The 15,589-nt window shown below is 47.7% G+C and overlaps 1 protein-coding gene across 2 annotated transcripts in view; it reads right to left on the bottom strand.

The window, feature by feature from the left end:
* Positions 1 to 3,676: 3,676 nt before the first annotated feature.
* The window catches only part of TRIM67 (tripartite motif containing 67), a 39,859-nt gene continuing 27,946 nt past the window's right edge, over positions 3,677 to 15,589 (bottom strand). For both annotated transcript variants that reach the window (XM_030447978.1, XM_030447976.1), the window contains 3 exons: positions 14,048 to 14,351; positions 5,889 to 6,051; positions 3,677 to 3,742 (listed from right to left, as the gene is read on the bottom strand). In XM_030447978.1, coding sequence (XP_030303838.1) covers positions 3,677 to 3,742; positions 5,889 to 6,051; positions 14,048 to 14,351 — 533 coding nt within the window. The remainder of the gene's footprint in view (positions 3,743 to 5,888; positions 6,052 to 14,047; positions 14,352 to 15,589) is intronic.

The raw sequence follows: 15,589 nt of genomic DNA on the forward strand, positions 1-15,589 counted from the left end.
AAGCCTGGGAATCCTCCTACTTTGTGCTGCTTCTGTTGGGTCCCACTAAACTTAACGAGGAAATTTGCAGAGGGAAGAGCCAGAAAGAAGGTTCACAGAGGTGAAGGTTTGGGTTTCAGGGGAGCAGATGAGAACTGAGAGCCCCTTGGTGCTCTGCAGGACAGAAAGTTTGCCTGCTGCAGTTATTTAGCAGCTGTGCAGAGGGGCCAGCTCAGTGTGTGCAGAAGTCAAGCTTCAGTGTGTTTATCAGATGAAATAAGTCCACTTGTGGGGGGTTTTGTGGGCTTTTTTTTTTTTTTTTTAAACATTAAATCAACACACAGCTTTTGTGGGGGCTTTGTACCAGTGGATGGGATTCATGGGATTCATGGCTCTGCTCTCCTGCCTCTACAGGAGCATCTTGGCCTCAAGGGGCAGAACAGAGCCAGGAAAAGCAGCTCTGTGTGGAGGAGCTGGGAGTCCCAAATAGCCCAAGGAATTAGAAGGAAGCAAGAGCATCCAAAGAGCTCCTCTGGGGTATAAAAGTCCCTGTTTTACCCCCTGTGTTCCCCCTGGCATCAGAGTTTCTGCAAGGACCATGGTACTAGAGGCTGCCTCCCTCTTCACAAAGGGATTTGGAGGAAACTCCAAGATGCTGCAGATGAAGAACGTGGGAACTGTTGGGTTAGAAAGAGATGGACCTTGGGGGAGTTATCTGCAGAGAAGCAAAATGCCTCCAGCCTGACTGCAGAGGTGCCAGGACCTCAATTCTGGGGGCACCTGATGCTCTTCTGTCTCTGTGCAGGTGGCCAGGGCCAGCAGGATGCTCTGCATAAATATTTAATAATTAATTTCCTGACTACTTAAACATTATTTCTGTTAAGCAAACTCCCAGAATGTATTGCCCTGAAGGCAGGAGGCTACACTCTACTGGGGTAAATGTTTTATTGCTCTGGGCCATGCCAAACCCAAGGCCTTGAATGAACCAAATCATACAACCACTTTGTTGAGGGTTTTTTTTGTTCTCTAGGCTAAATTAGTGTTATTAATTCAGGTTACCTACTTCTAACTGTATTAATTTTCATTTATTTGCATTTCTGCAAGCAGAGTCTAATGATAGCTGGGCCTTATTCCTCCACATTTATGAATTTTAGAATGTGTAGAGGATAACCAAAAAGCTTCTCTACAGCTCTGAAGCATTTCCCTACCTTCTGTCCATGTTTCCACTAGAAATCAGTAACCTGTATCACTCACTGTGTTCTCCCCAAGGTATAAACACACCAGGAACCAACACTGACTGTGAAAACCAAAACCAAGTACTGCAAACACTTCTAAAACCCATCCAGAATTAATCTGAAAAATCTGGCAATGGCTGAAGATTGAAAGATAGAAATTCACTTGAGTTTCCTACAGAGAAGTTGAGAGCAAAGACAGAGGTTCAGGACCCAAAACAAGCAATACCCTTTTGTTTTTAATGCAACAAGTGAAAGTGGAGTGCTTTCTGTATTAAAATTATCACAGGATGCTTCCCAGTATAAAAAAAACTATGTGCAATTTATGTACAATATTCCCAAATGCTGCTCTGCCCAGCAACACCCCAAGCCAAGGCTGTGCTTACAACTGGTAGGGCTGTAGCAGAGCACACACCCAAGCAGAAATCTGGTAGCATTCTAGCTGAGGTAGGTTAAACCAGACCTGCTGATTCAAAAACCCTGCCTGAGTTCATACAGACTGAACCAAAACCCAAAATCAGAACACAGTTGGTCTCTGCTGATCTTTAAGAAACCAAGGTCAGTGCAGCACAGTCACTCCGACACATTTACTGATACAATCCAGCCCAGACTTTGAAGGAAGTATCCTTATTTCCACACTTAAAACCTGATGTTATTTTTCCCCCCTGCTGTTGGTTTTATTTCCTAATTCACCCTGAAGGTGAGCTAGGCTACAGGATGCTCACAGGCAGCATGATGGGGCAGATTGCTTTTAATCTATAAAATAGCCCAGGATTGGTTCATTCCAGGCTGCTTCTCCCTCTCCACAAGGGCTGGGAGGTGGGATGAGCTCAGGGAGGATGCTCTGCCCCAGGGATGCTTTGCCATCATTCAGCACTACCTGAGGGATGTGCTCCAGCCAGAGACCAGAATTGGACCTGCAGGAGGATGCTTAGGAGCTGGCAAGTGCCCCAAACCCAGGCCTAAGCTGTTTGTCCTGTGGCTCTGGTTTAATCCAAGGCAGCAAACTGGATTTTGATCAGCATATTTGTTTCCAGGCTTGATAATTACATGGCTGACAACAACACGTGTGTGCTTGGAGTGGAGAAAGCAGCAGGAGTTTCAAAAAAAGCAAATTATACCTGGGTGGGATTGAAGAGTTTTTGCTTTCCTTGCTTGCTAGCACCACATGGATGAGAGTGACAGAGTCCAAGGTGACCAAGGGCTCACAGGGTCTGCTGCATCTTGTCCATTGCTGCCACACACACACTGCCATCCATCACGTAGGGTCAGGAGAGGCAGCACACACACAAATCCAGGGATTTTCTGGCACCAGCATGCAGGTGGCAGTGGGAAATGGTCCCTGTCAGTCAGACTTGATGAGCAGCACCTGACCTGGATGCATTTCCATGGGTGATGCAAAGGATTTATGTCCCAACCCAGAAAAATCCTGCAGGATGGATTTCACAGTAATGCCCCAGATCTCACTTGCTCAAGTGCTTCATTAGGATCAAGGTATTAATTAGCTGACACGAAGCTAATAGAAAATTAAGGCTTCTGATCTCAGAGCTACATTGGAACTACAGCTGCCCAGGGTTTATCACAGGCAAGGCTGGAAAGCAGCATTTCTCTAGGTGGGATGCCTTGTATGTAGAATATTTAAAAAAAAACCTCTTACCAACTCAGTTCAAAGTCCCCTGCACCATTTTTCAACAGTTTTGCCAATGACCACAGTGAGATCTTCTGGATGTGACAGTCTCCACAACCACATCTAAATAACAAACACTGAAATGCAGCAAGGATGTTTCTCACTCTGCTTTTCACATCTGAATTCTGTGTGTCCCGTGGTTCAAATGAGCACCACAATTAGATGGCAGCATTTGCAAACCAACCTCATTCTTGTTGAAGAATAATGAGTGAAGTTCTGCCACAGAATTCTAGGAAAAAAAGTTATTCCACAGCTTACTGCAGTCTGGAGCCAGAAGGAAGAATTCATGCTCATTTGAGCCCCTGAATATATCAGACAACCACGAGTGTGCAGCTTCCACTTCAGCTGTCAAAAAATATGATTTCTCAATTTAAGACCTTCAGGTGACAAGAGAATCCAGCTCACCTACTGGTGTATTGCTCCAACATCCAGTGTCCCTCAGTCTTCTCCATTTTTTTTCCAGCATCCCTAACACCTCTTCAGCACAAATCCAGGTGTGAGAGAGAAAATACACTCATTTAACATTTCCTTTTATCAATGTCAGTGTGTGCAATGCAGTGTACATCTGTTAGGGGCTATGCTTGCTATGGCTGGTAAATTTAAAATGGAGTGGTGAGCTGTGACCAGCAGATTATCCTGTGAGCAACATGCTGTAAAGTGTTTTAAGTCAGGGAAAAAAAGAATGTTGTGTGGTTTTTTTTTTTTTTAACTGACTTACAGGAAGGTGCCAAATCACACTGAGAAAGCTTACAGAATCCAGGCTCAGGCAGGGGCTTCATTAATTGTTGGGCAACTTGGGCTGTTTTACACCTTGAGGCACCTCCAGTCCTGTGTGCAGGGTCACCTGAACAAAGCAGAAGCAACACAAAGATTCAGAACTGGGATATCCTCAGCAAAAAAGCATTTGTGAGGGCCTAGAGCAAGGAAATGGCAGGGAAAGGGCTGGGGGACTTCAGGTTTAAGTCATTAAGAATATTAATGGAGGTGATAATTGAGCCCCTGAAATAACCAAGCCTCTTTCTCCCTCCTTTCCTGAACACCTGGAGGGCTGGAAGCCAAGGGTCCCATATCCCTTCCCAAATCCAACCCCCAGCTGCCTGCTGGATGGAGAGGGACCCTGAATGCTTCAGGACTGGGATCCCACAGGTACTAAATACATATTAATAGAGAGTTGGGATGATCCCAACGGGATGAGGTTCAACATTCCAAGTGCCGGGTCCTGCACTTTGGCCACAACAACCCCATGGGGAGCTCCAGGCTGGGCACAGAGTGGTTGGAGAGCAGCCAGACAGAGAGGGACCTGGGAGTCTGGATTGACAGGAAGGTGACCATGAGCCAGCAGTGTGCCCAGGTGGCCAAGAAGGCCAATGGCATCCTGGGCTGGCTCAGGAAGAGCGTGGCCAGCAGGTCCAGGGAAGGGATTCTGCCCCTGTGCTCAGCTCTGGGGAGGCCACAGCTTGAGTCCTGTGTCCAGTTCTGGGCCCCTCAGGAAGTTCAGGAAGGATATCGAGGTGCTGGAGCAGGTCCAGAGAAGAGCAAGGAGGCTGTGAAGGGATCCAGCACAAGTGCTGTGAGGAAGGGCTGAGGGAGCTGGGGGTGTTGAGGCTGGAGAAGAGGAGGCTCAGGGGAGACCTCATCACTCTCTCCAACTCCCTGAAAGGAGGTTGGAGCCAGGGGGGGATTGGGCTCTGCTCCCAGGCAGATATCAGTAGGACAAGAGATGGGCTTAAGTTCTGCCAGGGGAGGTTTAGGTTGGAGATTAGGAAGAAATTTGTACCAGAGAGGGTGATCAGGCATTGGAATGGGTGCCCAGGGAGGGGGTGGATTCTCCCTCCCTGGAGGTTTTTAAGAAGAGACTGGATGTGGCACTGAGTGCCATGGGCTGGGAACCACGGGGGGAGTGGATCAAGGTTTGGAGTTGGTGATCTCAGAGATCCTTTCCAACCCAGCCAATTCTATGATTCTATGATATTAATAAATAAAACCCTTTTCTCTTTTCTGTCCTGGCAGGACAGAGCTCATCCTATAGCCTGACATATCTCTACAAGGTCAGGGTTCTCACCACCCAACAACAAACACAAGCTCAGACTCAGTTTCCCCCTTCTCAGCCACACTTTGCCTTCATCCACTTGTCCTAAGAAACATGAGCCAGGTTCTTGGAGGCAGCAGGGAGCTAAAACTGAAGGTGGGTTGGGAGTAAAAATCTGGGTTGAACCTGGAGAAGTGCCTGGGTCTTTCATGCTTCATGGCATCATGAAACCTTCTTGAAAGGTTTGGGTGGCACCGGTAACAAGTGCTGGATGTTGATTTGCCATGGGATGTTTCTGGTGTCAGTCTTGGAGGTTTGAATGATGAGTGTTCCACCTGACCTCCTTTAGTCCCTGTGGGGAATTCCATAGGTTCTCCCTTCCACTGCATCCTCTTTTCTAGCCACTTGGTCTTCAAGGAAAATTGCACTATATTTACAGAGGTTTCCTTCAAAAAGAAATCCTCTTGAGAACAGAGAGCCATCTCCAAACCTCAGGGAGAGCAGGGGTGATGTGCTGACTGCTGCACCTCACATTCCTGCTCACATTCCTGCCTCTTGCCAAGGTTAACAACCCCCAAACCTCAGTTCTGAGAGAAATCAGGATATTCTTGGCTTTTAGTCAAGCTGGCAAGGAAAGCCTTGGCCTCATGGGCTTTCCAAGTGGAGATTGCAGCAAAATGAGCACAGGAATTAAGAGTTTGCAGAGCCTTGTACATGGGTGCTCCTCACACCTGTGAGGCAAAGCAGATTAAACAAAGTTTTTCCCCCCCAAAAAAAGTGTTAGCAGTTTAAGTGTCAGTGGGAGAAGGAGAGAAGCCCTGTTCCAGGTGACACCACAGGGGACAGTGCTGGCTGGCAGCACCCATCCTCCTCCTCTGGATAAATGGGATGAAGGATGGAAAGGATAAATGGGATGAAGGATGGGAAGGATAAATGGGAGCCAGGGGTATAGGGGACTCACCTGGACGTTTCGATTGAGGCTCAAGGCTGGCATGAAGACACCCTCCACGTTTTCAAATGCTGGAGGCCCTTGCTGCTGCCCATTGATGTAAAAAGTCAGGTTGTGCTTGTTGAGATCCAGGAGAACACCAACTGTGGCACCTTTAGAGACTCCTCCTTCAGTCCTGTGGTGCAAAGAGAACACCCTGTGGGTGAAGGAAACCCTGACCCCCCCCAGGACAAGGCAGGCTCACTCAAAAAAGGGAATAGCAGGGAGAAATGGTTGTCCCAACAGCATTTGGCAGTGGTTGAGCCATACCTTGATCTGAAGCACAGGTACCACATCCCTGGGGGGGGGAGATCCTAAAGAGAAATGGGGTCCACATCTCCTCTAAACCCAAATGAAGAGCTGGAAATGGGGTCCAGAGGTAAGAGGTGCCCTCAGGTGATGAGGGACAGGGAGGTGAGCAGGTCAGGGAGAGGAGCCCTAGAAACACCAGGTCCTCAGAGCAGCCCTGCTGTAGGGAAGTGATGCTCAGGAGGGACCAAAAAAAAAGCAGAAATCTCATTTCCTAGGCATGAATTCCTAATCACTAACAGCTAACAGCCCCAGACTCAGATTCCCAGTTCAAATACTCCCTAAGGTGACCCAGAGATGGGGGGGCCTGCAGAGATACAAGAGCTGGTGGACCTGGGGAGGGGAGGAAGGGGGCTTGGTTAGGGATAAACGTGGCTCCCTGACTGCCCAGGTGCTCAGCTCTAAGCCTGGGACCTGTTTCAAGTGCAGAGGCCTGGTTATTAACACCAGTGCTAATTGGCTGTGTCAGGAGCAGCTGCTGAGAGCACCAGTGGTGTCAAAGCTTGCCAGGACAGCCCCAGCCCCAGCCATTACCTGCCTGAGAGCTCTGACATTAATGCACTTTGATCTGGGGGTCAGTCAACCCAGTATTATTTTTAAAAGCACCCAGAAAAAAAAAAAAAAAGACAAAAACCCAAGAATCCACTAGAGATGCAGCTTGGCCACAGGCACTGCTAATACCAGGGGGGCTCTGAGATGGATTTGCAGCCCCACACAATGAGTTCAGGGTAAATCAGATCTGAAATAATTTGTAGGCAGGGAGAAAGCAGATTTTGTCCCCCTCAGGCACACAACATTCCCAAGATGAATGCAACTTTAACATCAAATTTATCACAATAGGTAGGGAAACCAGAAAAATAAAAATAAAAAAAAAGGGAGGGGTTTCAAAATATGATGAGGAAAAATTGAGTGTGGGGTAAAACTATTCCAGCTTGTCCACCAGGTGTCATGAACTGGTTCCTTACAGACTAAAAGTGGCCCATGGCACTTCTTCTGAAGGGAAAGTGTCCTGGTTTGGGCCAGGATAAAGGGGATTTTCTGTCTTGTACTTTTGCTTTCAGCTCAGTCTCTTGTCAGGAGCTGCACTTGCTGAAATGAACAGCAAGTTTCTCAGTCAGTGTCTGCTGCTGGGACTGATCCCACTCGATGCCAGAGCCTGGTGTGCAGAGCCAAGGCCACTGCTCAGCTCTGAGGAACATTTTACCCTCCAGAAGGAATAAAGAGGTCCCACCTGCAGCCTCCTTTGGAGAGGAACAGACAAGATAGATGCCAGAATTGACCAAACAGAGGATTCCATCCCATACACCTCATACTCAGGATAAATTTGAGGGATCACAAGGCCCAAGCCAGATTTCCTGATTTCCTGCTTCCAGTTTCCAGCTCCTGCCTTTCCTGCCTTTCCTGCTTCCCTTTCTTCACCCAGCATCCTGGGAGGATTCCATCCCTTCCTCTGCCTGTGCTCCTGATCCATCCCAGCCCATATCTGTGTGTTCCTGCCTCCAGCTCCAACTGCTGCTGACCCCAGGATTCCAGCCTGGACTTTCCCAGGGCTGCCCTGCAGCCTCGGTGGTGACGTGAGAGTTATTGGGGGAAAGGGGGGAGGAATGTGGGATCCATTTTCCTGTATATTTGTATAGATTTAGTCATTTTTCCTATTTATCATTCCTGTTTCATTAAAGTTGTGTAGTTTAGTTCCCAACCCATCAGTCTCTCTCCCTTATTCTCTCTCCTTTCTTCATCAAGGAGGAGAGAGAGATTAACAGAGAGCATCTCTCACTCAGTTTAATTGCCAGGCCAGTGTTAAACCCTGACAGAAAGGAAGTTTTATCCAGGACCTAAGTGTGCAGAATGCATCCTGACTTCTCCACTGGAAGCTCTTTAAACAACAGGAATCATCAGTTGGCTCTGAAATCTCTTAGATTTCAAACTTCACCATTCCCAGGTTCCTTTTCTTTGTTTAATAAGATTCTCTCTGAGCTCTTCTCCAAAACTATTCAGCAAATTATCATAGCCAAGCAGCTTTCTTATCCTCAGGCTCTCAGGACCTCAACTTTTCATTAAAAGCACTCAGCCATAAAACTCAGGATGAGATTATAGGAAGCAACAGTGCTATGATCTAGAGCTGTTTACAAATAGATTACTTTTTTTTTTCCCCTCCTTTTTTTCTCCTCTTTTTCTTTTTCCTCTCTCTTTCTTTCTCTTTTTTCTCTTTTTTTTTTTTCTCTTTTTTTTTTTTTTTCTCTTTTTTTTCTCTCTTTTTTTTCCTTTGTTTTTTTTCCTCTTTTTTGGGAGCAGCTTTGATTTGTAGGGCACCACCATGGTTTATATCCTGTAGTACTTTAAAACAGATTTGTTGCCATCCTTTTAAATGACATCGACCCTCTCTGGGAAGCACAAACAGCAACTTTGGGAGTGTTCTGCTCTTCCCTCTATAATAAACTGATTTGCTTCTTGGGGGCCAATTGGGCTGCTCTGTGATACTGAGTGACTCCTCTGGGGACAACCTGGCTGAAGAGGAGATGGATGGCCACAACAACCCCATGGGGAGCTCCAGGCTGGGCACAGAGTGGTTGGAGAGCAGCCAGACAGAGAGGGACCTGGGAGTCTGGATTGACAGGAAGGTGACCATGAGCCAGCAGTGTGCCCAGGTGGCCAAGAAGGCCAATGGCATCCTGGGCTGGCTCAGGAACAGCGTGGCCAGCAGGTCCAGGGAAGGGATTCTGCCCCTGTACTCAGCCCTGGTGAGGCCACAGCTTGAGTCCTGTGTCCAGTTCTGGGCCCCTCAGCTCAGGAAGGAGCTTGAGGTGCTGGAGCAGGTCCAGAGAAGAGCAAGGAGGCTGTGAAGGGATCCAGCACAAGTGCTGTGAGGAAGGGCTGAGGGAGCTGGGGGTGTTGAGGCTGGAGAAGAGGAGGCTCAGGGGAGACCTCATCACTCTCTCCAACTCCCTGAAAGGAGGTTGGAGCCAGGGGGGGGTTGGGCTCTTTTCCCAGGCAACTCTCAGCAAGACAAGAGGGCACAAAAGGTCTCAAGTTGTGCCAGGGGAGGTTTAGGTTGGAGATGAGAAAGAATTTCTTTCTGGAGAGGGTAATCAGGCATTGGAATGGGCTGCCCAGGGAAGTAGTGGATTCTCCGTGTCTGGAGATCTTTCCAAAGAGCCTGGATGTGGCACTGAGTGCCATGGGCTGGGAACTGCAGCGGGAGTGGATCAAGGGTTGGACTTGATGATCTCTGAGGTCCCTTCCAACCCAGCCAGTTCTATGATTCTATGATTCTATGATGCTCAGCCCAGGCCAGGGAACAAGGGTTGGGTCCCAGCTGAGCCCCCTCCAAGAGCTCAAGGGTCAGACCAGAGGGACGGGTACCCTCTCCCTTCCAGGGAAGCTGGAATTTTCCTGAGGTTGGGCTGCTGGCCCTTCCTGAGCATCCCAGGTTTTCCTTGGGAACAGCACTTGGAGGATTCCAGTGCTTTTTGGACCATTCTGCCTTTGGGAGTCAAAGATTCATAAACAAACTTTGCCTTTTCTCACTCTTCTGTACCTGATTTAGACAGTGTTAGAGGCTAAGTTTTCTAATCTAATATCTTAAATATAATTTATTATTTTTATTATTATCTTATATTTATTTTCTAATAAATTCCTTGGCTACAATAAAAGAAGCTCAAGAGATTCATGCTGATGCTGCTCTCTCCTGGTACTCTCGTGTGGCAGCATGCAACAAATCCTGGAAAGCATTTTTTAGAACTACTTCATGACAATTATAACAGAGGCCCCTAGTCATCTGCAGGCCATGGAAAAGCCAAATAAAAATCTGTTTATTGCAACAATTCTTCATCCCAGCACTCAGCATTCATTAAATGCTGCTCCAGTTTTGAAGCTCTGCACCACGCTCTCCTTAGTTCAAGCAAGTCCCACTCCTCACATTTAAATAATAATTAAATATAAATACAGGGAGTTTTCTTTCTGGGGACAGCAGGAATTCTGAGTGTGCTATGTGGAGGCCAGGAAGGTTGGAATACAGCTAAGAGCAATCTGGCTTCCATGACAAATGCCACGAGGATTGAAAAATGGCTTGAGGAATTAATTAAGAGCAGTAATTAAGTCCCACTATTATTGAAAAATAAACCCTAGCCGTTTAAAAACACTTTAATAAACTGAAGAGTGAGTTTAACTCTCCATTAACAGGATTTTAATCATGACCTTTGCAGTAATGTAACAATTTTACCATGTTTATTGTCAAGGATGGTATTTTTCAGTCAATTATAAGATTTTTATGTGGTGAAAACCTGCCCTTGAGAGCTCTGAAGTCACTGAAGAGTCTCTCTTCATTGCTTTAAGACTACACCCCAAACTCTCTAGATTTTTACTTCCCACTGCCTTCCAGCACAAAACATTCCAGTACAATTTCCATCTCTTTTCTTTCCATAACCCTGCAGTGGATGCAATGGCTTTGGGGGCTGAACTGGTGATTTCCAGGGATAACATCTGAAAGGCACCTCACAAAGCTATCCCCCTGTCCTAATATGTTGTGTTTTTTCGGTTTGTTTTTTTTAACTCAACCCATTCTCAAAGGCTTCTGATATCATCAGAGGCTTCTGCTCTTGCAGAAGTTGGAAAGTTCTGTTCCAGTTCTGTTCAGTATCTTTATTGATGATTTAGATGAGGGGATTGAGTCCATCATCAGCAAATTCACAGATGACACTAAGCTGGGGGGAGTGTGGATCAGCTGGAAGGCAGGAGGGCTCTGCAGAGGGACCTGGACAGACTGGAGAGTTGGGATGATCCCAACGGGATGAGGTTCAACATTCCAAGTGCCGGGTCCTGCACTTTGGCCACAACAACCCCATGGGGAGCTCCAGGCTGGGCACAGAGTGGTTGGAGAGCAGCCAGACAGAGAGGGACCTGGGAGTCTGGATTGCCAGGAAGGTGACCATGAGCCAGCAGTGTGCCCAGGTGGCCAAGAAGGCCAATGGCATCCTGGGCTGGCTCAGGAAGAGCGTGGCCAGCAGGTCCAGGGAAGGGATTCTGCCCCTGTGCTCAGCTCTGGGGAGGCCACAGCTTGAGTCCTGTGTCCAGTTCTGGGCCCCTCAGGAAGTTCAGGAAGGAGATTGAGGTGCTGGAGCAGGTCCAGAGAAGAGCAAGGAGGCTGTGAAGGGATCCAGCACAAGTGCTGTGAGGAAGGGCTGAGGGAGCTGGGGGTGTTGAGGCTGGAGAAGAGGAGGCTCAGGGGAGACCTCATCACTCTCTCCAACTCCCTGAAAGGAGGTTGGAGCCAGGGGGGGGTTGGGCTCTTTTCCCAGGCAACTCTCAGCAAGACAAGAGGGCACAAAAGGTCTCAAGTTGTGCCAGGGGAGGTTTAGGTTGGAGATGAGAAAGAATTTCTTTCTGGAGAGGGTGATCAGGCATTGGAATGGGCTGCCCAGGGAAGTAGTGGATTCTCCGTGTCTGGAGATCTTTCCAAAGAGCCTGGATGTGGCACTGAGTGCCATGGGCTGGGAACTGCAGCGGGAGTGGATCAAGGGTTGGACTTGATGAGCTCTGAGCTCCCTTCCAACCCAGCCAATTCTAGGATTCTATGAAGTTGTGGTTCAGGTCCAGCTTTGCATGCTATGAGGGACAGGGACAGAGACATTAAACCCATCAGGTCCCAGGGACAGGTCTGCCAAGCTCCACCTCACCTTATCCTTCAAGTCAGGCATTTCTTTATTGCCCTAATTTCTTCTCATGAGGCTCATGAAATTATTACCAAGATGCAATCTCCATCACCTATAAGAAGCTAAAAGCTGACAATAAATTTCCTTTGGGGATTTGCTGTCCTGCATTTGCCTCCAGTGGGGAAAAAAAAACAAGCAGGGAGCAAAAGATTATTTCCAAAAGACAGCTAATGAGTTAAAAACCTGACCTACTTGACTGCCACTGTTAAAAATATAATGCCTGGACCTAATTTCACTGAAGCACACATGATTTCCTAAGACTGCATCTGCCCTCTGTGAGAGTGTTTCCCAGGGACAGGAATTCCATGGGTCTATCCATGCCCTGGATGCACCTGCAAAGCCTTTTGAGTTTTCCCTAGTAAAAACTGGGAAATGAGCATTGACAGAAAGCACTTGGTTTTCCTGTTTAAGCAGGAGGATTGGAAATACAAAGATTTCTTTCCATCATTTGTGCTTCCCAGGAAAAAAAAGGCACATTTGCCAGGAGGAGCATTTTGAGGACTAAATCCATCAAATAGGTTTCTGGGACAGCAAATGCCAGAATTTTTCCAGAAAACATAAGCTGTTTTCACAGAGCATTAAAATTAATACAGCTTAGCATTACTCCTGCCCTAAATTGAATTAAGAGGTACAAGAGAGAGAGAACCTTTTGATGTATTGATTATACTGATGTTATTTTACTCTATATTGTGTTAGGACATTATCTAGGATCTTTGGAGCCATGGAATATATTCCAGTTGAGGTCAGATGGCTTTTGAGCCAGCTAAAAGACTCTGTGCTTGAAACACAAACTCCCAGCAATTATCTTATTTAAAATACAATAACTTATTTAAAATATAAATATGCTACAGCTTCTAAGTGCCTGTTCAACAGGAGCATCACAACCAGGTTTAGGGTAGAGTGAACACCAACAGGAACTTAGCACTTTAAAGAGGTAATAGCTGCCTGTGAGCACTTAAAAAGTCCCTGCAAACCTTTCCTTTAATCATCTGGTTTAACAGAGACAACACCTGAGCAAACAACTGTGGAAGAATTTCTGGCACAGTCAGCAGAAAAAAAAAATCAGATTTGATTTCTACTCTGCCTCAGACTTGCTAAGCAGGTTACTTTATTCCTATAGCAATCTCCCACTGGATTAGAGTACCCAAACACCATTTTCCAAGAAAAGCAAAGGATTTAGGATCCTGAATCACACTCTTCCCAAAGGTCTCAGTTCCTGTGGTGCCTCAGGGAGCTTCAAGCCAAGCTGACCATGTCCCCCCCCTACAAAGTCCAGCATCACACAAGGAAACAGGAGGTGTCAGGCAGAGGTAACTCTCAGGAGGGATGAAAGTCATGGAACCTTGTCAGAACCACTCTGGGTCCACGCTGGCTGATATTGTTTTGGGGTCATCCATCCCTGGAGGTCACTCCAGGGTCTTCCCACTGCTCTGCTGCCTCTGAGTGATGGGAGGAAGGAGGATCTGCCTGGGAATGATGGCTTAGAGAAATCCTGAGATCCTCCTGTGTGGAAGTTGGTTGTACTGACTGGGACACTTCCCCTGGGTGCAATGGCTCAGAAACTGTCACTTTGTCCTCGTGGTCCCCTCTGCTCAGACCACCCGAGGTGTCACCTGCAGCATTTTGCCTTTAATCAGGGCTGGCAACAAACACCTTGGGGACAGGCCACCACCAGTGCTTTCCCTGATTCTTGTGCAGCCCTGCAGCCAGAATTCCTCCTAAGGAAGGGACTCAACCACTTTTCTCCTCGTGAGAGAAATCAAATCCTCAGCCTGGGGGTGCTGGGCTCCTGCTTGGTGAGGCCGTGGGTGAGATGGGCAGTAATGGGCTGAAATCACACAGTTTAGGACAAAAGTGAGGATAGGATGAGAGTGAGGATAATCAACACAGATTTCTAGGGTGCAAGTGCTGTCACCAGTGATTTTATGAAGGCCTAAAATAACACGTGAAATAGCAAACAATAAAATAATAAGAATCAATAATTACACAATAACAATAAATTAATGCAGTTAGCAGGCAGACAGCCCAGATGGCTTGATGAGACCTCTTTTTTTCATGAAAAAAAAACAAAAAAAAGATCAGTGATGAGAAAAGCAGGCAGGAGGAGCTCACCTGTTGGTGTGAGAGTTGCAGTGCATGAACCAGCTGCGGTTGTTGTCGACGTACATGGCCCAAGCTTTGTCATCTTTGCCCAGCATCATGTCCTTGACCACGTTAATCCTGGCAATCCCAAAAGCTGGATCTGGGTGGTTGTCATACCGATCCACGTGGAGCTCCCAGTAGTGCACACCCTTGGAAAAAGCTGCAGTGCCAAGGACAACACGGTCGTCGTAGCTGTTGCAGGTGGCTGTCTGGTTGTCATTGGAGAGAACAATGTCCCTGTGAGCTGAGGAAGGGTCGAAGGTGAACCATGCCACTGGAGAACAGGGAAAAGGAAAGGCAGGAATTCAGAGAATCACCCGAATGAAGTGCCATGGTTGGGAAAGACCAACCTTGTGGTGGTAGGGCGAGGGGCGGTGGTTGGAGGCTTAGATTGGGTGGTAGAAAAAAGGGATTTACCATCAGGGGAGTGGAAAAATGGGAAAATGGAACAGGATGGCCAAGGAGGCCTTTAATTGGACTGACAGGAAGGTGACCATGAGCCAGCAGTGTGCCCAGGTGGCCAAGAAGGCCAATGGCATCCTGGGCTGGCTCAGGAACAGCGTGGCCAGCAGGTCCAGAGAAGGGATTCTGCCCCTGTGCTCAGCTCTGGGGAGGCCACAGCTTGAGTCCTGTGTCCAGTTCTGGGCCCCTCAGGAAGTTCAGGAAGGAGATTGAGGTGCTGGAGCAGGTCCAGAGAAGAGCAAGGAGGCTGTGAAGGGATCCAGCACAAGTGCTGTGAGGAAGGGCTGAGGGAGCTGGGGGTGTTGAGGCTGGAGAAGAGGAGGCTCAGGGGAGACCTCATCACTCTCTCCAACTCCCTGAAAGGAGGTTGGAGCCAGGGGGGGGTTGGGCTCTGCTCCCAGGCAACTCTCAGCAAGACAAGAGGGCACAAAAGGTCACAAGTTGGAGATGAGAAAGAATTTCTTTCTGGAGAGGGTGATCAGGCATTGGAATGGGCTGCCCAGGGAAGTAGTGGATTCTCCGTGTCTGGAGATATTTCCAAAGAGCCTGGATGTGGCACTGAGTGCCATGGGCTGGGAACTGCAGCGGGAGTGGATCAAGGGTTGGACTTGATGATCTCTGAGGTCCCTTCCAACCCAGCCAATTCTAGGATTCTATGAATATCCCTGGAGATACTGAGACTTGAGGAGGTTCTGAGCAACCTGATCTAGTTGAGGGTGTCCCTGCTGACTGCAGGGGGTTGGACTGGATGTCCTTGAGAGGTCCCTTCCCACCCAAGTTATTCCAGGGTTCTATGATGATTGGCAGCTGTAAGGGAGAGATATCCCTATAAAGAGGAAACAGACTGCCCACAGATCAAGTGCAACTACTTACAAGAGACCTTTTACTTTTGAAAGCAAAAGTACAAGACAGAAAATCACCTTTATCCTGGCCCAAACCAGGACATTGTCATTCTACAACCTCCCACATCACTGTGTGCAACCACCAACATCAACTCTGCCCCCCGGGAAAAATAAAATATTTATCTACATCACCATGCCCACTGGGACA

This window comes from Calypte anna, chromosome 3 (assembly GCF_003957555.1).
Source record: "Calypte anna isolate BGI_N300 chromosome 3, bCalAnn1_v1.p, whole genome shotgun sequence".
Lineage (NCBI taxonomy): Eukaryota > Metazoa > Chordata > Aves > Apodiformes > Trochilidae > Calypte > Calypte anna.